General features: G+C 44.1%; 2 protein-coding genes across 3 annotated transcripts; one reads left to right on the top strand and one right to left on the bottom strand.

Moving 5' to 3' along the window:
* Positions 1-4,019: 4,019 nt before the first annotated feature.
* On the bottom strand, positions 4,020-12,981 carry LOC8034809 (Protein NCBP2AS2 homolog). Its single transcript, XM_002410533.3, has 5 exons — positions 12,872-12,981; positions 12,716-12,749; positions 12,118-12,190; positions 5,228-5,346; positions 4,020-4,137 (listed from the first exon to the last, which is right to left on the bottom strand). The coding sequence occupies exons 1-5, from the start codon at positions 12,892-12,894 to the stop codon at positions 4,099-4,101; spliced, it is 288 nt and encodes a 95-aa protein (XP_002410578.1). The 5' UTR covers positions 12,895-12,981; the 3' UTR covers positions 4,020-4,098.
* Positions 12,982-13,060: 79 nt separating this feature from the next.
* On the top strand, positions 13,061-21,959 carry LOC8034808 (transmembrane and ubiquitin-like domain-containing protein 1). Of its 2 annotated transcripts, none has more exons than XM_029968462.4 (4): positions 13,061-13,279; positions 13,396-13,565; positions 14,445-14,941; positions 19,345-21,959. In XM_029968462.4, exons 2-4 carry the CDS (start codon positions 13,419-13,421, stop codon positions 19,748-19,750), a joined length of 1,050 nt encoding a protein of 349 aa, XP_029824322.2. In that variant the 5' UTR covers positions 13,061-13,279; positions 13,396-13,418; the 3' UTR covers positions 19,751-21,959. The 2 variants fall into 2 exon arrangements, with proteins under 2 accessions (XP_029824322.2, XP_040065965.1); XM_040210031.3 differs by having other exon boundaries at positions 13,071-13,279; positions 14,442-14,941.
* The last annotated feature ends 2,756 nt before the right edge of the window (positions 21,960-24,715 follow it).

The following is a 24,715-nucleotide window of genomic DNA, read 5'->3' as shown; positions in this document are numbered from 1 at the left end:
TAGATCTTCCTGAAGCTGGTTATTATTTTGCACACAAGTTACTTTGTTATGGATGACGCAGTCGTCGGCGAAAAAGCGGTTTTTTGAAGAAATCCCAATGGGGATGTCATTAATAAATATTCAAAAGAGTAAGGGCCCAAGTACGAACCCCAGGGGAACACCAGGAGATACATTTCTTAAGGAAGATTCATGATCATCATGGACGTGACCTGTACACGGGAAAAAAGAAAGTCACGAATCTATGCAAACGGTTATTTGGTCGAGGCAAAAAGATGATAGCTTAGAAAGAAGGCGTTGATAAAAAACACGGCCGAACGCTTTGAAAAAAAAAAACAAAAAAAACTGCGTCAGTTTTTTTCATTTCAAGGTTCAAGGTTCAAGGTTAGTGTGCAAGTCATGGATGAAGTCGCAGAGTTGTGTTTCGCAGGAAAGTACAGTCTCCGGCGATATGAAAGACCCACTGGGAGCGCGTGGCCGAGGCGGTGGCTGGTGGGGGCGCTGCGAGCGCTCCGGGCAGTTCCATTCTGCTTCGAGGGGAGGACGCTCCTTCGGCACTCGGCACAAACTGATAAGCGCGTTTCGCTTTATCTGAGCCCGAGTGAGCGTCCTCCCCTCGAAGCAGAATGGAATTGCCCGGAGGGCTCGCAGCGCCCCCGCCAGCCACCGCCTCGGCCACGCGCTCCCAGTGGGTCTTTCATATTGCCGGAGAGTGTACCTTTTTGAAAACCGTGCTGCTGTTTAAAGAAAAGAAATGGGATGATAGGTGCCTCATGATACTGGAGTAGAGGATATGCTCAAGTAGTTTGCAAGAAATTGAAGTCAATGAATTAGGGCGATAATTAGATGCGGAAGAGCGGCTGCCCTGTTTAAAGACTGGGAATTACCCTTCCCACCTTTTGGTCAGATGGAAGGCACCTTTGAGATAAGGACTGAATAAAGATAAGTTTTAAATACTCACTCGAAATAACACTGGTGTTTCTTTTAAATTTTAGAGTTGATGCTATCGGTTCCAGCGGACGAAGTAAGTTTTAGTTTATCAATCAATGTTATAATACCGGCGGAGTTAACGTTAATAGGATGCATGCGCTCGTAAAGCTCTTCAGGGAGAGTGGGGACGGAGTCCAAGCACTCGTTAGTAAACACTGATGAAAAATATTCGTTAAACACAGAACTATCATGGCCGACGTTGCACATCCGACCATTCCTAACTCTCCCCATCTTCCTAAACGTCCGTGTGTGTCCGAACACCAGAAACCGGAATTTTAAAGGTTAAAAACGGCACGTTGCGAATATGGAACGCGCACTTTCATGCAAAGCTGACGTCAAGTGACTCAAATCGAAAAACATGCATATTTACAATATTGTTATCTCTTCTGGTGAAGGCTCAGCAACCGTTGCATCCGTTTTCGCGCACGAAACGGCGACTACCAGAGTAAGTAAGAACGCAGTGATTGCCTTTATTTTAACAATGTAAACACACTTGCAGGCGTGCGCTGATGAAGCCTCAAAATTAAAGCTCTCGTAGTGTGATCCGTGACTGTGCCGGCTACTACCCAACCTCGTTGTCACACCACTTTCTGCAAGCATACACCAAAATTACAAGTAAACACACAAAAGCGACATCGATACAATTATCTTCTAGAATATCACCTTATTTAGTCATAACTCTTTCAATAGGCACTACAAGTTGTATTTATTTTTAAGAAGAAGAAGCAAAATTTTTTTCGTGAGAAAAAACAAAATATCAATGTTAAGTCTGGTAACGTTGTAATTTTGCCGAATCATTGCCAAATCTTTAGAAAAGTTGGACAAAAGTTGCGCCGAATTTTCGATTTGGGGGGGGGGGGGGGGGGGGAGAGGGTCTGGTTTGCCCCCCCACTCAAAAACAAGTTGATACGCCACTGGGTAAGGCGCCCCTGCGCGATATTTCCGTCTCTTATCTAGCCCCAGCCTTGTGCCTGCTTTGGTACACTACTACGCTTTTCATGCGTACAAAGTATTGCTGAAAATGACTGATTTAGCGGTTTGCAATGACGCTGAGCAACTTTCTAATTGGAACCACATGTATAATTTCATTAATTAAAAAGTTAATTAACACATTTTAATTATTTAGCCGACTTATCGCAAAGATTGGCCACCTACATAATGTCCCCTGGCCCTACCTCACTCGCACAAACGTAGCTTTCATGTTTTTTTTTAACAAGTCTGTATAAAGAAGACACCCTTTATATATATATATATATATATATATATATATATATATATATATATATATATAAAAAAAAATTATATATATATATATAAAAAAATTGCGCCTAAGTGTAATATATATATGTAAACATTCGCCAACTTTTTATATATATATATATATATATATATATAAAAAGTTGGCGAATGTTTACATATATATATTACACTTAGGCGCAATTTTTTTATATCTTGGGGGTTAAACGTAGCGGATTAGACCAATTTGGTGAAATGGCACATCACTCAAATCACTACCATTCGCTGAAACATTAAATTATGACTGACATTAAACGGCATTGAAAATAAATGTCGTACAGCGTATCTTTTATGGCACCAATCTGCATGTCTACAACATGCTTAGTGAAAGTCCCAGCGGGTATAGAGCCTCCTTGTCCGTGTCTTAATGACCTGAAAAACGCGAATGCAGAACTTGCTGCGCGTTGCGGAAACAGTAACGCAGAAAAAATTGACAATAGGGATTAATTCGAAAGCATATGGTTTCCAATAAAATAATTTTTTTATTTCTGCGCAATAATTTCTACGTATGGCTTTTCTTTTTTTCATAGATTAGAACGATTTTTTAACATTTTGATTTGTGAGTATTTTTTTTAATAGATTAAAACGATTTTTTAACATTTTGATTTTGCGTAATTTTCACTTATTTTGTTTTACGTACATGCCTCGATGATACAATCACGGTTGATCTAAATTTATTTTAAAAAATCGGCGAAAAAGCTGTTTGTAAGCTGGATAGTGCGAATGCCCTATCGCGCCGCGGTGGATGATACGAACAGAAGCATCGACCTCAAAATAATAAAATCTCAATAAAAAAAGAATTAAAAAAAAGCCAGAGACGATGAGGTAAACAACATCCAGGCGCTTTCCGCCACTAAAACAACTGTAAAATTAGAAAAAAAAAGAGATGAATTTTGTTATTTAATTGTATTAGCTTTAAGCTGTGAACGCCCCCTTTGCGCAGCCGCGGTAGTCCCGGCCAGCCGCCGAGGCGTGAGAAATCGCGACTGCCACAGGGCCACAGAGCTACGGCTAGGCCGCTCCACTTCAGCGCTAGCCGACGCTTCAACCACATCTAAAGCTGGAATAACAAAATTGACCGATTCCGGAGGCAGTGCGATTCCGGCGGTGCTGCACCGCCTTCGGTAGCAAGTTTTTTAAACAGTCATTTGTTCTAACCGGGTGTGTACGCATACTGTATTACATTTTTGGAGCCCGTTTTTGATGATACGATTTTCGGACGATAAGATTCTACTTGGATATCTACTGGGGTCAGCGGCGTAGACTTTCCATTTTCCCGGGGGGGGGGGGGGGGGGGGGGGGGTGGCGTTACCTTCTCGCCAGAATTGGAGATTGAAGCTAACGAAAGCACGCTGGGATTCCATTTCCTATGTATTTTGTCAATAAAGGCAACGTGGGCGTTATTTTGTTTACATGCCACTACTAGAAGCTCGCTACATGGCACGAAAACAGCGTCTCGGTAAGGATCATGGCCCGGGCCCGAGGGGGGGGGGGGGTTTCTGCCTCCCCCCCCCCCCCCCGGATCTCACCAGGGGGGGGGGGGGCACGAACCCCGATGCCCCCCCCGTAGTCTACGCCTATGAATGGGGTATCTGTTCCAGCCTTTAACTAAGTCCAACAAGACCAGAAAATATTTTTGTTTCATATATCAGAGAATATGCACTTCACTGAAAATCTGTTATGAACACACAAAAATGCACCGACGAAAAAAAAGCAGGTGGGCAGCCTACACGACATAAATTTATTATAATATCTTTATTTTCATGCACTACGTGTATGTACAAAATTTTAATTTTAAAATCAGTTGCTCATTTCCTACAGGCCTTGTTTCCGCTTCATGTCTTTTATGGCTTCCTGAAACAAAATAAAAGGAATCCGTTGAAAGACACAGCTCGATTGCCTACTGCGTTATTTGCATAACAGTGTAGCTGGAAATGGGCAGGTTTCGCCCCACAACTCACAGGTATTCCCGTGAATCTTCTCAAAATCAAAACCAACAACTCGGTAACTGTAGCCATTTTTACCCCAGCACATACAGACATTAATCCCCCCCCCCCCCCCAGCATTCAAATCGGGTGCAAAAAGGGGGTGGGCTACCTTTGTTGTGCCACCCAAACAAAGCTGAGAATAAAGTAACCCATTTGGTTTCATGTTCATTCACACCTTCATCAGCTGCTCTAGATCATACTAGATTATTCTCACAGCCAAAGGAAGAACTTCATTCATTCAGTTACCTTCAAAGTTGTTAGACGAATAGACGCTAGTGCAGTCAAGATGCATATTATCCCAATGCCCAAATTGCACGAAACCAGATAATTCAACTTATAGGGGCAGACTGTCTTTTCAAGAGCAGGAACATAGACAGAAAACAGGGGTGGACCATCTCTTGGGGCACTACGGGAGAAACAAAGTCTAGTCAGCCACGGTCGGCGACAGGTAAGAGGGCAGTAGATGCTCTGCCTTCCAGCATACGCTCGCTGCCTTCTGTCGAGCTCTGGCTGCGCATGCGACGAAGTGTTATCAAAGGCAGAAAGTCAAAACACCTAGGAACACTTGTAGGGCCAGCCGATTATTTAGATAGCTGCTTTGTTTAAACTAAAATCATCACAAGGCAATTATGACAATAAAAAAACAACATTTTGACACATGTAATTATTTTTTACAGCCAGAAAACAGAAAAAGGAATTAAGAGACTCAATCAACCATCTTAATTTTACAAACGTTATACAACTTATCGTAAAAGTGGAAGGGTGGTCTTGCCACACAGAAGGGGTCTAATAAAGGTCAGACCTTACAGATGACTCACTATTTACATTCCAGAAACTTAGCCTTTCGCAGGAGCTTTGAGACTATTGCCTGATAATGACACTAGTACAGAGAAAACCAAAGAAGGCATTGAACATGTGAAGTGACATCAGTGGCCAGTTTGCAGAAGACCACTTGCCTCTAATCTTTTCGCCTTCTCCGTTGAGAACTGTTTGGCCTGTTCACCGGTCTGGCTTAGTCTCTCCACCAGTTTCCTCAGTAGACTCGATGTGGACATGAGTTCAAGGCTCTCCTGCCCTGCAGGCGAGGATTCGAAATCAAATTCAGCTTCAATGACAGCAGAAAGGAGAGGTAATCACACACATAACATCATAACATCAGGAAGCAGTGGCGTAGCCACGGGAGGGGCTTAGGGGCTTCAGCCTTCCCCCCCCCCCCCGGAATCCAACTGATCTTATAATACACACATGCATTTTGAACTGCCACCCCCCCAAATCATGGATATTCCAGAAATTCCTGGCTACACCACTGTTAGGAAACACGACTGCAAATCTTGGCCTATGGTTTGTGGCAAGCTCAACTCGGACTAGGTCCTAGCAAGGACCTCGATGGGGTTCTGCACATCTGGCTTTTGAATTTTTGTTTAAATTGCATGGCTACAAGTGTGGCTCTAATTTTCAGATCACCTTAAATTATAGGTATGAAAATTTAAGGCCCATCGAAAACCTTTTTAATAAATTCAGTATTGTGCCCCTAGAAAAATTTGCATCTTAGACCGCCTGATGGCTCTGACTCCAGCCTTACATTCCTGGGCACCTTCATTTGGATTCAGGCAGTTGGGTATGTTGGCATGTTTTACTTTTCTTCAAGTTATTGTATTTTATGGCACATACGTTACGAAAAACAGTGCTTCTTATTTAAAAGTGTGATATGTATAGTTTTAAAGAAATAAAATACCTAAGGAGCAAAGTAGAATGGCAGAGTTTTGACAACTGCCGTCGATGGCAAACTATCAGCGACAGACACTCAATAGTTTTTTTGGGCGACCTTTGTATAATATAGTCAAATGAGCATTCAAATAGCATTTATTATGTATTGCATAGAATTTTGTAAAAAGTCCCAAATATGTATCTGCGGACAATTTTGCTAAGAATGAAAAAACCCAATGCCTATGTCTGTGCCCAAAATTAAAAAAAAAAAAGACAATGTTGGTAGTAGCTGTTTCATAGCATATTTAGAAGCTCAGTCCTTCTATACCCTGTTTCGGTTTGCAATGAGAGCGCTTCTCGGCCCCGACGGCACCGCGCCCCGTGGAGAATTAGTGCAACCAACCTCTGCTGCACTGTCCTCGTGCAACGCAGCAGAGGCTAGTTGCACTATTTCTACACGGGGCGTGGTGCCGTCGGGACCGAGAGGCGCTCCGATTGGAAACCGAAACTTAAAAACCCGTTGAATTTGTGCGGTTTTTCAGAAAGCCGTAAAATGCTTCTATCATTCTGCAATTTGTTGATTTAGTATTTTTTGATGATGCTGAGCAATTTTCTAATTGAAACCATGCCCTTAAGCATAATATTAAAGAAGTTAATTACACAAAAAATAATTAACAATCTAATTATCCCGGACCTTAATAATTTTCCTAGATAGGCCCCTGGTCCAGGACCAAAATGACACAAGCCTTTTTTTTGTTGCGAAGTATAGTTTTCGCAATATCAAATTTGTCCATCTTTCGTGAAACACCCTGTATGTTACTCACAAGCTATGTGCTGAACTATCCAGAACACAATTTGTGGCTCAAATTCGTTTTCTTTCCGCTCGAAAACCGCCTCATCGAGAACTGGCCGGTTTGAGTCACGCTCAGTCTTTTCTCCGAGGTCACGTGCCATTCTTCAACACAACCATCAAATATAGTAAGTCGGGTGTCATCGAAAACACACTCAATATTAAAAACAGAAAAAAAAAACACAAAAAGATATATATTTTTCGTGGTTTCTAAAAAGCTGCAAATACGTTGATTTCAAGAAAGAAAAGTTGCACAGCCACATGACTTTTGGTAACTCTCTCCTCTATATTTGTTCGTCCTCCCCAGCCCAGTTTTGGTTTCGAAGAGTTGCGTTTTTTTATTAAAAATATATGTGGCGCTGTAGAAAAAACACTCAATGGATAATCCTCCGACACCATAAATTGCCTGGCAAAAAATCAATATCTTGGGTGTGTTGTGTCTCTTTAAAAGGGCAGCGCAAAAATTTTCAGACTTTAGCCAATTAACTGCGGAAATTAATCTGCATCACCTATGGAACGAAAAACCGAAAGCCGCATTTTCTCGCAAGTGCTAGTTCTTATTTAAAAAAAATGAAACAAATCGAAAGTCGAAGTGCCTCTCAACTCTCCACGCCGACTTTCGAATGACGTCTCTGGAGGTTCACATGGTTTCCCCTTGGGCCCTCTCTTCAGAGACCACAGCCGCTTCCTCCGCGATTGTCGACTTTCAAAGGATTAGCCTCGTCGAAGGTCGCGGCGAGCGATGGACACAAAGGACGGTTCGCCAGGGGGCTGACGGCGAGTGTAGCAGCGGAGGGGGACAGGGTTTGTTGACTTCCATGTATCCCGCAGAGATGCCGTAATTTTAGTTCCCGTAGCCGCCATCGGCGGCTGCAGATCGGCTAATAATTAGTTTTTTTCCTAGCGATTACGCAGCAGATTAACCGTTTCTTGGGGAAAGGTGACGCATTTTTGGTCACTTGGGCTTGTATGAACAATATAAAAAATGCCACTGGCAATTCTTTCAACATTACAACCGCTGCACCGCCCCTTTAACCTATATAAAATTTTAAAACATGTCATTTTCCATAATTAGTTTCTCGGTACAAACAAACAATAAAAAACTGCATTTATACCATAATACTTTAAAACTTCTATTTGGAAGAAAATCGGAAGTCATGGGCAAAATTGTTCGACACATGCTTGGGACCTTTTACAAAACTCTATGCCATAAATAATAAACATTATTTGAATGCTCGTTTGACTATATTATAAACAAATTAACTGAAAAGACTATTCAATGTATGTCAATAATTGCTTGCCATCGATCGTGAACCAAAGATGACAACAACCGTCAATACCCTGCCGTCCTTCATCACTCCTTCACGAATTCTATTTCTTTAAAACTGTACATATTTTAATTTTCAAATAAGAAGCTTTTTTTTTTAAAGTCTGCAACGTAGCATAAAATATTTTGAAGAATAAAAAAATACCAATGTACCCCACTGCCTGATTCTACATGAAATCGTCCTATAATACAAAATCACAGAATCGGTGGACAGTCATGAGAAATGGGAAGCCCCATGGCAGTCGGTTGTATGGGTTCCACTTGTTCAATCAACTTCTAGATAGCAGGGTTGGGCAGAAATACTCACAAAAGTATTTGGAAATACTGATAGTGAAATAGATTTATAAAGATGTATTGCGATATGTATCAGACATACATTTGAAAAAAAGATAAGTATTTTGAAATACAAATACAAGAACACAGATTGGTGGGGCTGAAATACAGACACTGAAATACATTGTTTAAAACATTATTTTGGATGGGTTGGTACACACCTTAGAGCATACAAAGAACAAAAAAGAAGCATGTTCTAAAATACAAGATTTTGTTTTCAAACCAGCAAGCGAGCTCTAACTGCATGTTGGAACCTGAAATAAGCTCGAATCAAATTTACCACAGAATTAACATCTTGTATTTTGGGAAGAAGCAAGCAAGTAGTAAGGTAGATAGTTGAGCTGCTTCTAATCATGTATAAGGGAAACAAGCGACATTTTCACTATAATGCAAATAAATGCAATGGTGCAAGCGAGCTGGACAAGAATGACGTGGCTGGAACACAGCTTTATTTCGGCATCTCTTATTTATCTTAGAAAAAATCCCAGGAAGATATAAATCGGTTTTCTGTCCTCCCAAATAAACTCAAGAGGTCACTATGATTATGTTCAATTCGGAAGCCTCTTTCAGCAGTGACCTTCAGCAGTGAATGTCACCGTGGAATGAAGTTCAAGGAACCCGTATCCTTTTATTTGTTAGCTGGGTACGCCGGTAGAGCCTTCAACTTTTGGAATTGACTGTAATAGTCGACCACCTAAAGTGCGGGAAAACATTTTGTTAGCCCTCGCACAATAAAGGAAGTCATGTGCGGTCAGAGACACAAAACGTCCCTGACAAAACTTGGTCTTAAGTCTTGACCCTCTGTGTGGAGGTCGACGATTCCTTTAACAATGTAACAAAATACATCGGCCCTAAAAGCACCGCGATACCAAGAATACACCCAAAAATGTATTTCGATAGAGAAATATAAATACATAATGTACTTCTGAAATACAATTGCGATACATTTGCGTTGCAATACTGCCCAACCCTGCTAGTAATACAGTACTACAATCACTTTTCACTTTATAAACATCATATAGTAAAAACATTATGCAATAATCAATTTGAAATGTATTGTGAAACTAGAACTCTTCCTGTATGAAATTATACGCAATGCTCCTACACTGTGCATACACAATTTGCATTCCTTAATGCTACTGATATACTGGTAGGTGGGCATGTGCAGCACCAACTTGTGGGCATAACAATTGGCGACTCATATTAAGCTGCATAACTGAAATGGAAAAAAGTGCCAGCCTTGCTTGTGCCAACTATGTTGCACAAAGCACATATCCAGTTGCAATATTCTTCTCATTGGAGCTTTTGTGCTAACCATTTGTCTTCTCATTCGAAGTATTAAATTTGCACATGCCCATTAAAGTGTTCATATCCAAACTACCATAGAAGCTGAAGCATAGTGAATGTTTCTTGTTTGATTGATTCGCTTGATTGCGTTTTTTATTTGTATTGATTCGTCACACTGTTCTGCACCTGACTACGCGGAGAGCAAGTCGTCTGCTTCTTGCGCAGGAGTTGCAGCGACGTCATGCCGCTGCCGAGGTCTAATTGGCTTTGATTGAAAGGACAGTGGGTAGACTTCAATGATTGATGCCCTGAGGTAGAGGTCTGCAAGTGTACAGGCCAGCCCGCGGGCTGGGTTCGGGCTTCATGGCTACATTCATAAAGGGCCCAGGCCGAGCACGGGCCTTGCATTGAAGTCTACAAGGCAAACAAAGACGGCAGTAATTTTTCTTCTTTTTAGCAGCAATTTTTTAAAATTTTTGGGGGGGATTTGGGGAAGGACTATAGTGGGGGAGACTCAAATGCTGAAAGCACGTGTGTGCAGGGGCAGATCCAAGGGGGGGTGACGGGGGCAGCCGCCCCTCACCCCCAAACAAAGTCGACCTCCCCCCTTCTCGGAGGGCAATTTGACATGGGTGGAACCCCAGTGCACACGAAAGAATGGGAGAATAGTATCCTTACAAATTCCCCCCCCCCCCCCCCCCCCCCAAAATGGAATTCTGGATCCACCCCTGTGTGTGTGTGTTTGAATATGTTTTTGTACGGTTCGGTGTGTGCACAGCGAATGCTTTTCCTGAGCACTAGCGTTGCAGCGTTCATTCTCATCACCTGCGCCGTCGCATAGTCGTTTTTCCTTATCAATACGCACACATACCCGTCTACACAATATGCACTTTTGCAGGTGTAAACCAATTGTACGTACGAGTGCAGGAATCCACTATATGGATGAAGAGGATCCCCTCAGGGGTGCTTTTCCTAAACAATTTCTCGCAGACCACCGCAACAGAGGGCACTTTTTTTTTAATATATTTTTTTCCTGGTTGTAAACAGCGGGAGAAGGTAATTTAGAACACTGCGCGTGTTCTGTCCGAACCCGTCACAATGTTTCTCTTTTCTTTCAACCTTGACAGACTGTTTTGTTTACTGCTGCTTCCCATCTTTATTTTTCCGTCCTTTCCAATACGCGAGTTTGGTCGCAAAAAAGGCCGATGGGGGCGATTTTTCTTAACGAGCTGCATAAACCCGCAGATTGGTCTGACTAATAACAGCAACAAAAATAAAGGATGCATACTCCCATGGCCATCGAGTACCGAAGTCAACGTGTGTGGCAGTGGCAAGTGAGCTGCCATGCCACACTATTTGCGAGCTATTCATATTGGGCGAAAATAGAGCGGGCCTCAGAGGGCCCGCGAAAATCAACGTCGGGCAGGGTCAGCTGTCAAAAATAAATAGCGGGCCGCGGGCGGGCCGGGCCCCTAAATATCGGCCGTGCAAACCTCCACCTTGAGGTCTACCCAATATTCTTTTTCAACCAGTCAATAAGAGCTTGGCATTCTGACATCAATGCAACCCCTGTGCAAGAAGCAGACAAACATCGAAGACTTCAGTCCCATTTATTCGCGTCCCCAGCGCATCTGAGGGACGCGAATGATTATCCTTTTTTTTTTTTTTACTAGTTGCGTACAATGCTGTCCAAGCCATGGACAGGGGAGAAAGGAAAGCCGCTTTTGTATGAATTTTGAGTCACAGGCTAATCTTCTAGAGGAACAAAGACCACGTTTGGGACGCACAGAAGAAAGTCTGGGTAAGAGAAGAGTTTTTCCTTCTCCAACTACTTAGGTTATGCTCTTGCCCCTGAACTTTTGGTAAGGGCTGTAAGGGCTGTCACGTGTTTCACCTCCATCGCACTGATTGGCTCGGGGAGCCGTAACTTCCGCTCTTCGCCAAGTTACAGTGAAACAAGGGTTTGCATTTTTTTTTTTTTTCGCTTGTTCTGCAGCAAGCGACGGAATAACCAGATGTCGCAGATAACCAAGTGCATCACTTTTTTCCAGTCACAGACTGACTGCGGTCTGTGCTAACCTCGTACCACACCATAACTGCACGCAATGGGTGAATGACGACAAGTAGTACAAGTCGCTCCTGTAGTTCCTGCACGACGCTGGACTGACTCCTTTCTTTGAACCCCCCCCCCCCCCCCCCCCGCGTCCCCCCATTATGCCGTGTAACACAATTTGCAAAAAAAAAAACAAAAAAACTCGTAGCGGAAGTGCCTTCCTTCCATCGTCTTGGCAACTCGATAGTCGAACCATCGGCAGCGGTGAGAGAGCACGGGGCAGACTTACCAAGCGATTTGCCGCGCAGGATAAGGCTGGCCGTAAGCTGAGCCGCTCGCCTGAACGGGTACGAATCCGCCAGCTGCGAAGATTTTGAGAAGCCGCGGCTTAGGTTAGGCGTTGGCAGTGCATGGCGTACAACGGCAAACCTCGCGCGCTGGGCTGTGGGGCAACGATTTGATAACCTAGTTGAGAGGTTTGAAAGTATCCTTCTTGGACAAAACAAAAATATTGCTCTCAAGGATATTGTTTCACTTGGAAAATCTGTCGAACAGCAGACACGTTTTTGTTTGTTTTTTTTTCTGGCAGAACGTTCTTCTGCCAAATGCTCTTTTAATGGCTACACACAAACATCCGTGTTGATCTAGTTTAGCGAGACTCGTTGCTGAGCTAGTTGGTGCATGCTGCTCAGGAAACGTGTAGGTGCTAACAGAACAGAGACGGACACAACGAAGAGGACACGGACAAGCGCTTGTCCCCTTCTGCGTGTCCGTCTCTGTTTGCACGTACACATTTCCTGATCACTCGTATTAATAGTAGAGAACTGCGCGAAACTATAGTTACACCAAAGCTAGGGAATCTGCATAGAGAGAATGACGATGCTCACCCTTTGAACAAGCTGTTCGTTGTGCAAAAGATACCTGCAAAAAAGGAGAGGTAGCCTTGCATCAGCAGCTTCGCGCGGAAAGATCGCTAAATTTCGCCAATGCCAAGCGAATTCTGTTAAGAACTCTTTTATAAGTACAATTGTGCCGCGGCTTACCGCAAAAGTATTCGCAGGACCATCGTACTTGTGACGGAATTCCTCGATTTCTTGACGTTGTTGTGCCGAATCGCTTGACTGCCGCTCAGCACATGTGGGCATCCATCTTGTTTATCAAAAAAAAGAAAAAGGAAATAGCCGAACGTAGCCGAGCATCTGGTAACGAGGATAAGCATCGTTCGCATCCTCGACCCCAGGTATCTCTCTGATCTCGTTCCCGAACCCGAAATAATCTGCTTGTGTGGAGTTCGCGGTGGAGTTGGACGTGTTTGACGACGGCCGTGCTCAATTGGTGTAAAATTCGTTTTCAGATGTACCAAACGATGAGTTGAGCCTTTTACCGTGGATACGTTTCTCCGCCGAGATGTCTCATACGACTTCTAAGGAACGGTCCTAGAACGGAAAACTGTACGTCGCACTTTTCGAACTGTACGGTCCGCAAAAATTGTCGGTCGCCTGGTCGTTCGACCTGGCTGGCAGTCCGGGCAGTTAAGAAGGGTCCCTGAAAGAGGTTGTGTTTTCAGGTGCGCGAAGCCTGCGGCCGACCATGTCTGAAGCCGGCTCCACGTTGATCGAAGGGGTGGGCGACGAAGTCGTCCTCTTCACGTCCATCTCGCTGACGTTCGCGGTACTGGCTGTCACGGCGCTCTACTTCCAGTACGCTTTCCAGTCTGGCCAGCGTCCACGGAGAGAGGTGGGCTCGCGACGAGTTCGTCCTTTTTGGGCGCCAGTTTGCATCTCTGACCTTGCAAAGTGCATCGAAACCGCGCGTTTGGGTTCAGCCCGAAAATACCGGTTATGCAATTCGTTCCACTGTTTCAGAATTGACTTCTTGAAGAAGAATATACGTATTTTTCTTTCATGCGTTCATCGCAAACCAGTTCATCGAAGCCTTGTGCGGAAGCCACCATCGACTGATCAATGCAAAACGAGAAGAATGAAATACAATATAAAGCGCGGTGGCACTCATTGATTTTAAACGAGGTGGCAAGCACCTTAGTGTACATGTGACAGCTCTGGAAATAAGCAGTTCTCCCTTACCAGATGAACGGACTCCTTCGATACACCCTTTCCTTATCTAACAAGGTGTCAAGCAGAGGCACAGCTCTCCTTTATGGAGCATTACAAGTTCATTTTTAATTTTTTTCTGCCACCTCGTACAAAAAGCTGTGGGATCAGATCCCACAGCTTTCTGTTTGTATAATGCCTTTTTTACAGTTCCAGCCTTTGCAGATTTCTCACATTCTCTGCACCCTAGCAACCTGCTTTATCTTAGTCCTTTAAGCAAGCATCTTTCATGGCGAACTGAGCGCCTCAGCTTTGGCACAAGTAATAGACCGATCTCTAAGTGTTCTACGCATGCGTGATGTTGCCATAACTGTAGTTCGCAAGAGATAGCTTGTGAGGTTTTGTACTCAGCTTGTGCAGACCTCCAACGGTGTTGTTACGCATGCAGAAAGACTATACAGGTCCTGTGATGGATGGCAATGGCAGTGGCTTACTCAAACTAGCTGGTGAGATCGGTCTATTGCGTTATAAATTGTAATTGGACTTCTCTCCGTTTCGACAGCAGCCATCGCCAACGCAGAACCGGCACCAGCGGAGCGACGGCCAAGTTGTTCCAAACCAGAATGGGAATAGTTCTTTGCCGACCCAAGCGACGCTTGCCCGAGCCTCCCCAGAGTCAACAAGAAGCGGGCCCGCAACGAGCAAACCGAACGGAGCTCCAAAATGTGCCGGCACATCGAGGTCGGCCACGGCAGACTGTGCCGTGGGCCAAACCACAAAAGAAGAGGCTGGGGATGTGGAAGAAGTGCCCGAGCACAGCGACGCCCTGCGCCAACGTCGCCTTGAGTTCTACGAGAGGCGCGAACGCTCCGAGAGCCTGGGCAGCAGTTCGGCCGACGAGGCGGAGAGGGTCCCTGAATTGCCGCCAGGGGATGCGAAGGTGGAGCCCGACGAGGAAGAGGTTCAAGAGGAGGACGGGGTCGCGATACGCCTCAAGTACCTGAACGACACAGAGCGCTGCGTGAGGGGCAGGCTCGACGAGACGGTCGGCGCTTTCAAAAGGTTGGTGGGAACGAGTGCCGTGCCTCGACGCTCGGTGAAATGTCTCGAACGTGTTCATGAAGGTTTAGGTCGACATCGAGCCTCGAAGGTGGGGCAAGACGACACACGTTTCAACTGGTAACAAACTAAAAGTGGTGTTGTCGTGTGTTCGTCTTGCCTGTTCCGATGCTTCGTCACAGTTTCAGCTGAGGATTTCATTTCGCTTCCTACACCAGTGCAGAAAGTGTAGCGTGGCATCATTCAGTTCAGTGGGCCCTTTCAGCCATTTGAGAGAGAATGTATGTCACAGCTTTTTACATTGTGTGCATGTTGGATACTTTCTCTATGTTAGTGAAATCGCAGATAAAGAGTGAAAATTTCTTCTCAAAACCGCCCCTAGAAGTTAAATATTTGACTAATTCATTTTACCACCCATTTATGGTGTGAATGGCTGTCAACCATGCATCCATCTTGAAGTATGCGGTAGAATTGGACACTACTATGCCTCTGCAGCTTATGTGCGCAGACCTGTTAGAAAGGCAAAACAATATAATACTACCATACATTACGGCACATTGTCTGTTCTGCAAACACTTGACCTTCCGACTCCGTCTCATGCGATCTGTTGCACAAGTGCAGGTTTCAATCAAGCGGTTGAATGCCAGTAGACCATCAGCTGTAAAATATGCTTGGATCAGCCCTCACAGACATGAACACCTTTGAAACCGATTGACACTGTCCCACAAGTGATTTGCAACAAAGTAAACAACAGACAATCACAGCACCAAATCACGTGTTTCAGGCTGCTGCATCCTACCTAGAACAATCCATTTTGCTTATATTACAGCTTTATTTGTCCGAGAAAATTTAAATTGGGCTTCTAGCATGGTTGCATTTCCAGCACCCATGCAGAGCAGTGCCTCATATCATTACGAGACTGCTATATACTGCACAACTTTACAATTTGGATACCTTCTTTTGCTAGCTTCAAGAGCATCGCATTTCACCAGAAAACTGAACTGTTTAACATGGTTTCCACGTGACATCCTCGCATTATATGCTGGTGATCATTGCGATTTGTTCTTGTTGAGAAAATAAAATCTGGTGGTGCGAAATGCACGCTGCAAAAGGTTTGCGCTCAGCTCATGCATTCAAGAGACAAAAAGTGTTGCTTGCTACAGCGTAGTGAGGAACGGCACAAGCGTCTGGCACCACAAAAACGTGCCTTCTGGCAGGAATGATTTTGCCAACATAGTAGTTTCTGGGATCACGCTGTCTGGTCTGTGTGCCAAAGATGCAGAGCAGAGGAACCTTTACAACAGAGTATGCTTTTAATCCCGGCCCCGTCCTTTTCTTTTACAGCGCAGCTCTTAGGTGTCCGTTTCCGGGTTTTGCTGTGTCGCCGTCGGCGGAACTGCCTTGCCAAATTTATCGGGTTAAGTTTCCCCGCTAGATTTAGCGGAAAAATTGACGCCATGTGACCTCAACACCAATTCAGTTTCCCCGCTAAATTTAGTGGAAAAATTTCCTTCTAAATTTAGCGGGAAACTGAATTGGTGTTGAGGTCACATGCCGTCTCTTTTCCCGCTAAATCTAGCGGAGAAACTGAATTTGTTCATGGGCCACATGACACAGTCAAGTGACTTCATTTTCACTGTTAAATTTAGCAGGAAAATTGATGTCGCGTGTGACCTCAACACTAATTCAATTTCCTGCTAAATTTAGAGGGGAACGTATGGAGGAGGAAGAGGAGGGGCATGGCCTCCCCTCCTTTTTCTCAACAGCTGCGCTCTAGTTTCACGTTACAGAGATTTGTAAATGACTCATTTTTTTCTATGCCCCTCCAGAGACTATTTTTCTATTCCTGAGGGACTCCCTCCTCCGTTTGGGGGTGTCATTTCGACAATTACATTTCTGTCATTTAACAGTAGTCATCCATTTCTTTTATTTTGCACCCAAAAGCTGTGAAGTTTCAACAAAGTACGGAAGTGGTCAAAGCTTGGGGAAGGACTTGAGAACAACACTCCTTGAGACTTTGAGCAGCAGCCAACGTTCGGCTGTCCCTCTGAGGCCACTAGGATCATTCTTTTCAGGTATCCCTCCCGTAGACAATTGGAGTTATATTTATCGTGGGGATCTTAAGTCACATGTAGTCCTTTCAATGCTCCTATTCTTGGGGACAACTTTTTCAGACAGTTCAGAAACAACTAAACATGTTGGGGTGCCTCAATGATGTGTACATGTAAAATGGGTCATGCAACTATTTTTGTATTTTCAGTAAATACCGTTTAAAGCTAATCCTTAATATTGATAACTTGCAAAAACACCCATTAGTTTTCCTCTCCGCTCAATGGCAGATGCAGAAAAACATAAAGGAAAGAAACAGCTTTCCCCTCCTCATCTCGCTATTAAAACAAGCGGTCATATGATCTGATGCTAATTATGTACCGTCAGTGCTCATTATAGTCATGCACTGGGGTTGGCAAAGAATAAAGTGGGGGTTGAGCTTTAGACATTGTTAGAGTTCGGCTATTCTCGTCTTTGATTGAACCCGAGCCATTACCCGAGTGTTTGGCGATGCTGATTGTCAAGAACCCGAGTATTCGACTCAGGCTCTAATAATCGAGTATGTCATGGTGTCACGTGACTCGCTGTGAGAAGTCGTGATGCCATGTGACGTAACAGTGTCAACAACGCCTAATGACCTCAATTTAAGTCGACTTGATGCAGTAAGTTACGTGACTACATCACAGGGCCACGTGACGTCTCATTATTTGACAGCATGTCTTGACACCATGATGCCACGCGACCATGTGACACATGATTAATCATAGTGCCAATACAAAAGTGCCACCGAAATTCACAATTTCTCATACATTGAAATTCGGTATGTGAAAATTTGATCTCCACATAGGAATACAGGTGCCAATTTTTATTTTTAAAACACTCATTTTGTTATAATAAAATAAAGAAATTATAATAAGAGAAATAATGAAAGAAAGAAAATGAGATCATGCCCATAAAGTAGGTGTACCACTATGTAGCACGAACACATTTCAACAATCTTTCATTCCCAAGACTTCTTTGTATTGGAACCACCTTTCCACCTACATCGCCATAATCCAGGCAGAGGATTTGTTCAAAAACTGCCGTTACTAATTTCTGTTGTTCACAACTAATGTGTTTTGCCTTTAAGTTATTCATTGTATACATTTTTTTTGTTGACCACAACACACTCCCCTCTGTAATGCCGTTGGCTCTGAGGGTATTGAAATAAATAAACTACAGGGAACCGTTTTGAACCGGTTACCATTATATTTTTTTCCGGTACAGTTTCAAGATAGCGGCGAAGATTTCGGTTCGGTTCAGTTCCGGTTCAGCTAAAAATAACGGTTTGGTTCTGGTTCGACACTCTGGTTTCGATCATGTACTTCCCCCCTCCTTTAATACCTTTGAGCAACTGGAACAAAAAAAAAAAAAAAAAAAAAGGCTCGAGGTACACCCAAGTTGTGAATTCGAAAGCATGCAAGCCGCTCGTCCGCTCCCTTATTTCGTCTACTGTGTACTTCTCGTCGCCTGTCAGCGCGCGCGCTCTCCTGGGCGCGCTGATCTTGGACGCTCCTTTCTAACGGCGCGCCGACGGACACGCAGCGCCATGGGGCGAGCGGTCGTTGAAACTGATGCGCAGCGGCCAATGGGAGCCGTGTCGACGCGCGCCAGCCAATAGGATTGAAGCCAAAATCCATCACCTGTACTCCGCTCCTTTGGGATCGGGAAATTTAGGTGCCGTTGTCAGGCTTTTCGCGTGGTTTCATAACTGAGAGCTGGCTTCACTTGGAGAAAGGATTTAAGGTGCTGTTTGGCACGGCTCGCTTTATAAGACAGTTAATACTTTTGCATTAATAGCCGAATCTTTTTATACCATTTGAAATACGGTGGAAACGGCGCAAATCGAGACGATAAAAGAGAATGTATACGACAAAGTGCTGTCCTGTCTGCTCTCTTCTTTCGTCCTCCTCTCTGTTCATGCCATTTATACCATGAATAGTCACCAACTCTCCCAACTTTCTATTTTACGGGAAATAAAAAACATGGACACGGAAAAGAGTGGCCCAACTGAGACGCCGATGCCACATTGTGTACTTACTGCAAGACATGAGCTCCCCAACTGAACTTCATTCCTCAAAGACCATACAATGACAGTGTGTTTGAGCAACATACTCGAAGGGGAAAAAGAAATATTGAAATGTAGTACTTGCTCGCCCCTGGCCAAAGTAGTAGCCCATGGCAAGGGCAGGCAGTAACCATGAATTTCGTGATGACTGACTATGGCACCCCAACGATTTAGGGAACGTTTGCTCTGTGAACGACTTCGTGGGTTGAACTCGCATTCACTAGGGTGCCCTTCACCTGACCTTTTGCAGGCGCCACTTCGCTCCGGAGCTGGCCGATCAGCGGTTGGTGCGCCTCATCTTCAACGGCGGTCAGCTCCGCGAGGACAGCGCGACCCTGTCCTCGTGCGGCCTGTGCGAGGGGTGTGTTGTGCATGTGCACATCTCCACGACGCCCGTGCCACCTGGGGACTCTCCATCCGCCAACGGTAACGAGGGCGACCTCAACCTGAGCGGCCTCATGTGGCCGCTCTTTGCGGCCATCTTGGGCATCCTCTGGGTGCTTCACTTTCAGTACCAGGAGCTCTTTAACACTTCCACCACTGTTGTGCTCGTGGGCATCTCTGGACTCTTTTGCGTCGGACTGTACGGACAGCACTACCCGCAGTCTCCTCCGCAGACTGATCAAGTGCGGCCGAATCCGCTGCCGACGCGATAGCAGACGACGCGGAGGTCTCTGGTGGATTCGGGACGGCTCAAGACGCCGCCGGAACAAAGCGCCTTCTTCTGTTCGGTGGCTGTTGGCACGTTTGGGTTCTTTTTCTCGGTCGCAAATGTGTCCAATGTTTTTCGTGCCGGTTGTGGGCCGTCGAGTCAAGCCTGCAAACGCTACTGTAGTAGATTTCGAGGAAGTGGTTGCAAGTGATCCAAACATCCGGCGCTTGATGTTTTGCAAGCTTCTTCGATCGTTGGACAGTACTGCAGAGAAATGCAAGCTTCTTCGATCGTTGGACAGTACTGCGGAGCTATGAAATTGAGGCACGTGGTTAGGACAGTAGCACGCTGGGAGGGTATGCGTGATCTGGACTGGATGCAGGTGCCGCGATTGAGCACTTTTGCTGGTGTTATATTTGTTAACGTTTACGGAATGTTTGGTACCGAATCACGAAGATTGTGCAGCAGCAACTGGTGGCTGGGTGATGCTTGCAATGGGTTTGCGTGCGATGGAATGCGTCGAGATAATGCTACGGAAAGCGCACAATTCCTCACTTTTGCCGTTCACGAGAGCAAATGCCAGCAATGGCATTGGTGATGGATACAAACTTTCTGTACGCCTGGCTGTCTATCCCCCCCGTCGGTTTGTTTCCTGCACCTTCTGTTTCACGCCGGTTTTCAGTTGTCGGCAGGAGCGCCTTGAGATTGCTGGTTATTGTGTTGCTACAAACATACCTGTAAAAGTTTTGTTGTGCATAAAAAGAAGGAAAGAAATCAGTCTGCTGTTTGTGGTGTACAAGATTGTTTCTGAAGTGCTGCAAATTGTACATGGTGGGCAGCACTGCCAATGCTTCAAGATTTAGTGCACTTTGAAGCTTTAAATAAAACCAAGCGTTCTTGGCACTTTGCAGAGATTGGATATGCACGATACAAGCTGAGGGCATGCCAGCACAGCTGGTACTCATGCCGAATGGAAGTCTACACTGAAGATTTCCAAGCCTAGGCCTTTGAATGTGCATCTGGTGGCATACCTGTCGGAACTGTTCTTATGAGACTACCAAAATTTCCTATACAAGCACTGGTCACAGGATGAATGGCAGAACATTCAGTCACTTCGAAACCAGTAATCTGCATGTAGGCAAATGAAAAAGCGCACTAAAATAATTTCCAAGTTCCTTCAGAGACCTAAAAGAGTCGAGACAACTAAATCAACCAAATATAAAAAGACATAATTTTGCTTTACCTCACTTTAGCCAAAAAAAGATTAAATTAAAAATATTAACATCCTTCTCTTTTGCACTCTTGCCTTCTTATGGGGTGTTCATTTGTTTTATTACATGCAACAAAGAAACCGGCTCCTGCACTTTTTTTTCTTCCTGTGTTTGAAAGTGCAAGGTAATACTTTTGAGTATTGGGCTCATTCGATTTACCTGCACCAGCTGCACTTGGTGCACACCGCCATATTCTGTTTGAGTGCAGCCTATCTGAAAACACAACCTCAAGTACACTGCTTTGCACTTTTCTGCACCGTGCCACAATTTTCTGCACCGGTGCAGGTAATCGAATAAGCCCTCTACACTTGAGATGTTTTAAAGGTGCCACATTCTTATATTAGAACTTAATTTGGACAAATTTGAAATATTCAGTGCAGTTTTTAAGTTTTAAGCAATTACCAAACATTCCTTTGGACACTAACACACTGAAGCCCACTTAATAAGCTGCTCCCCATTTTTGTTCTTGGCTACTTGCCTATCTTATCTGCAGTTGAGGGGGGACACTACCCAGAAAAACAATTTGTGCAAAAAAAGAGTCAATTTTGAAAAATGCCATATTTACATCCTTCAACATCTAGAGATTATTCCCAGAAAGTTTCATTAGTTTACACTGCATAGCTATCTTTTAATAAAATATTTTCCGTCCACCAATGGTAAAGAAAAGTAATGGGTTAGAGCACTTTGAACACATTTCTCTCCATTCCACTTTTTGCCATAAATTTCACTTTAGGAAAACTATCCTTTGTTAATGGGGCAAGAAGAAAGACCCTCTCATTGTTTTTCCTAACTTGGAATTTAATGGGCAATGCAACTGTAGAATTTTTTTTTTTTACTTTGAGGATGTCCGTTTTAAAAGATCAAATTTTGTCGACAACATAAAAGAAAAATTTAATTCGATTTTTCACTGCGATGTTAGCATAAAATAAATTGTTTTGGAAATTTTGTTTTCACTGTTGCACTTTCCAGGCATTCTGCTGCAGATCCAGAGTAGAAAAATGTTGGGTATTACATTAGTTTCCTAACGATAGTTTTCCTAAACAAAGTCGGTGTCCTCGTGATAAAAACGACTATAATTTGTTTTACAATTCATGTACAGATGAAACTTTGCACTGCATTCCATTCATATTAAAAAAAAAACCTGAAAAGAAAAAAAAATTTTAAGACTGGTTGGGACACGCAAATCAAGAAAGAAATTTTACGTGAAAATTTTATTTTTTTCTCTGGGCAATATTGACAGCGAGAGATTTATTTGAAATTCTGTGCGCAAAGTCTACGACGTCGTGGGTCATTCTGGAATGACCATCTCGGTCATGAAGGCGAAGCCAATCCACCTGTCCTCCACGTGGCCGAAATGCTGAGAGAGAAAACGGGAAAAGGAGGTAACTGCCAACTAGTGATGGGCTGAACTTTTGCCGAATCGAAAGTTTGGCGCCAAATTTTGGGATTCGGCAAAGCCTAACTTTTGCCGAACTTTTTTAAAGATTCGGCAAAAATACATTGTTATCAGACTAACGTCGATATTTATTATTTCTTTTTTATGGCAAAAAAAGGTTTTAGCTTGTATTTTTTTTAACTTAAATGCAACATGTAATGCATATTGGCACAGTTATTACTAAATAAGGTGATCTTTTACAAGATAATTGTGTCGGTGTTGTTTTTGTGTGTTAACTGGCAATTTTAGTGACTTCTTGCAGAAGTGGCGTGACGAGGTTGGGTAGTAGCAACGCTGGGTAGCAGCAAGCGCAGTACGCATCTCGAATCACGGTACGAGTGTTTTGGTTTGGAGGTCTCACCAGCGCAAGCCTGCAAGTGTGTGTGGTGTAAATACAAAGGCAATAACACTGCGTTTTCACTTTCTCTGGGAGTCGCCTATTCCTGCGCGAAAATGAATGCAACGGTTACTGAGCCTTCACCAGAAAAGATAATATTATTGTCAATATGCATGTTTTTCGATTTAAGTTAGATACTTGACGTCCCATATTCGCAATGTCTTGTTTTTAACCTTTAAAATGCTGGTTTCTGGTGTTAGGACACACACGGACGCTTAGGAAGGTGGGAAGAGTTAGGAATGTCAAATATGCAACGTCGAGCACAATAGTTCTGTGTTCAGTTTTATGTAGATGCATGATAACCGCGAAATAATGCTAATTAAAAAGCAGTATTCTGTTTTGGCACAAACTTCTTGTGAGCCAAAAACAGGATTGTTATAATTGCAAGGAGTAATTGTGAGTCAATGCTTCATCTACCTCGTTGCATCACTAAAAAGGTCAAATGAAAATCACGTTATCCAGAATGCACTGCATCATTTGTCACTTGTGCAGTGGACTGCATAAATTACTGGTCGATCTTCTGTTCTTGAGGCAGAAAATATTGAAGAGAACCATACTCGCACAGGCTCACAAACGCAGTTACCGTGTTGCCTACTCCCACACCTTGCCGTAACCGCTGGTTGTTCTACACTGTACGATGCGGCGTCCATTTGCAGTTCATGGCCCCGTTCCCGTGTCCTCGCGCGTGCGCAGGCATTTGCCGAATATTTTCCGAACTTTCCTTCAAAAGTTTGGCATATGCCAAATTTTGCCGAATCTGAAGTTCGGTCCATCACTACTGCCAACTAAATCGCATCTCGCGCCGTCAATATTGCTTAAAATTTTTTTTTTCCTCGTAAAATTAATTTTTTGACACGCGTGTCCCAACGAGACTGTTTAAAACAACCTTTTTTTTTTTTTTCTTTTCAGGGGTTCCAAAGTTGACCCTTTTGGGTAGTGTCCCCCTTCAACATAACATTCCCACTGAACTTTCAATGAAAATTGTGGTCGAGGGTGACTTTTTAAAGGTTAATATGTCTAACTATCAAACTACCTTGCTTATTATTCCTTCAGTAATGATAAGGCTCTTTAAAATGTGGAGACACTTGTAGCCCCAGCCTTGTTGGGGAGGGGGGGGGGGAAGCTGTGGGGAACGGTGGACCAGTAAAGTGGTTAATTGGGCTGATTGCTTAACAGTAAGACAACACAACGTGCTTGTGTAGTCCTGTGTTGCCTTACTTCATCTTGGTCCTTGTTGAACGGTGAATGTTATGTGCAAGAACATCCTTGTAGATGAGGCTCTCAAGTGGCACACTGAATTTCAACATTGACTTGTCTAAATACAAAGTATTATTAGACATTGCTTTTCAAACCACCGCCCTTACAACCCTGGGTGGAACTTATTTGCATGGGCTAGACCACGGTGGAAGAAAGAGATTTAGGTGATGACTTTGGCCGCTCTTCCTGCGGGGAGCGAGCGACCAGATCGTGTTCAGAGCTAGCCTTAAACCAGCAGTAGTTAGTTCCGCGCCACTCCGGAGTGCGCTAAGGTATGGAGTTCTTCCTCGGCGACCACGGTGTCGATGGCGTAGCGTGCTCGCCTTTTTTGCGGTGTGGTGGTGTGCGGCCAGTGGCTGACCTCGTGTTTTGCTTTGGTGCTGTGTCGATCACAGGCGCCACCATTGTGCACGAAGGTGAACCTTAACCCGAAGAAGAAGAAGGAAGAGAACACAGATTTACGGATTCTGGCGAGTTGGTGGCGGCGTGGCAGCGGTGAAATAAGAAGCAGTGAGCGAGGGAATGGCGGGACCACCGCTGGGAGAAACAACCAGAGCGGTCGGTTTGGGAGGGACCCCATACTTGGGCATCATCTATCCCCGTGCGAGT

The sequence above is a fragment of the Ixodes scapularis genome, unplaced genomic scaffold, assembly GCF_016920785.2.
Source record: "Ixodes scapularis isolate PalLabHiFi unplaced genomic scaffold, ASM1692078v2 PGA_scaffold0__279_contigs__length_252992795, whole genome shotgun sequence".
NCBI lineage: Eukaryota > Metazoa > Arthropoda > Arachnida > Ixodida > Ixodidae > Ixodes > Ixodes scapularis.
Note: the sequence above shows the minus strand (reverse complement) of the source record. Positions and strands in the feature narration are given on the sequence as shown.

Coding starts and splice junctions, on each gene's coding strand:
- LOC8034808 (XM_040210031.3), top strand. CDS start 13,419: ATGTCTGAAGCCGGCTCCACGTTGATCGAAGGGGTGGGCGACGAAGTC. Junction 13,566..14,441: donor GCCAGCGTCCACGGAGAGAG/GTGGGCTCGCGA, acceptor CCGTTTCGACAG/CAGCCATCGCCAACGCAGAA. Junction 14,942..19,344: donor ACGGTCGGCGCTTTCAAAAG/GTTGGTGGGAAC, acceptor GACCTTTTGCAG/GCGCCACTTCGCTCCGGAGC.
- LOC8034809 (XM_002410533.3), bottom strand. CDS start 12,894: ATGGTCCTGCGAATACTTTTGCG. Junction 12,750..12,871: donor GTCCTGCGAATACTTTTGCG/GTAAGCCGCGGC, acceptor CCTTTTTTGCAG/GTATCTTTTGCACAACGAAC. Junction 5,347..12,117: donor CCTGCGCGGCAAATCGCTTG/GTAAGTCTGCCC, acceptor CCTCGCCTGCAG/GGCAGGAGAGCCTTGAACTC.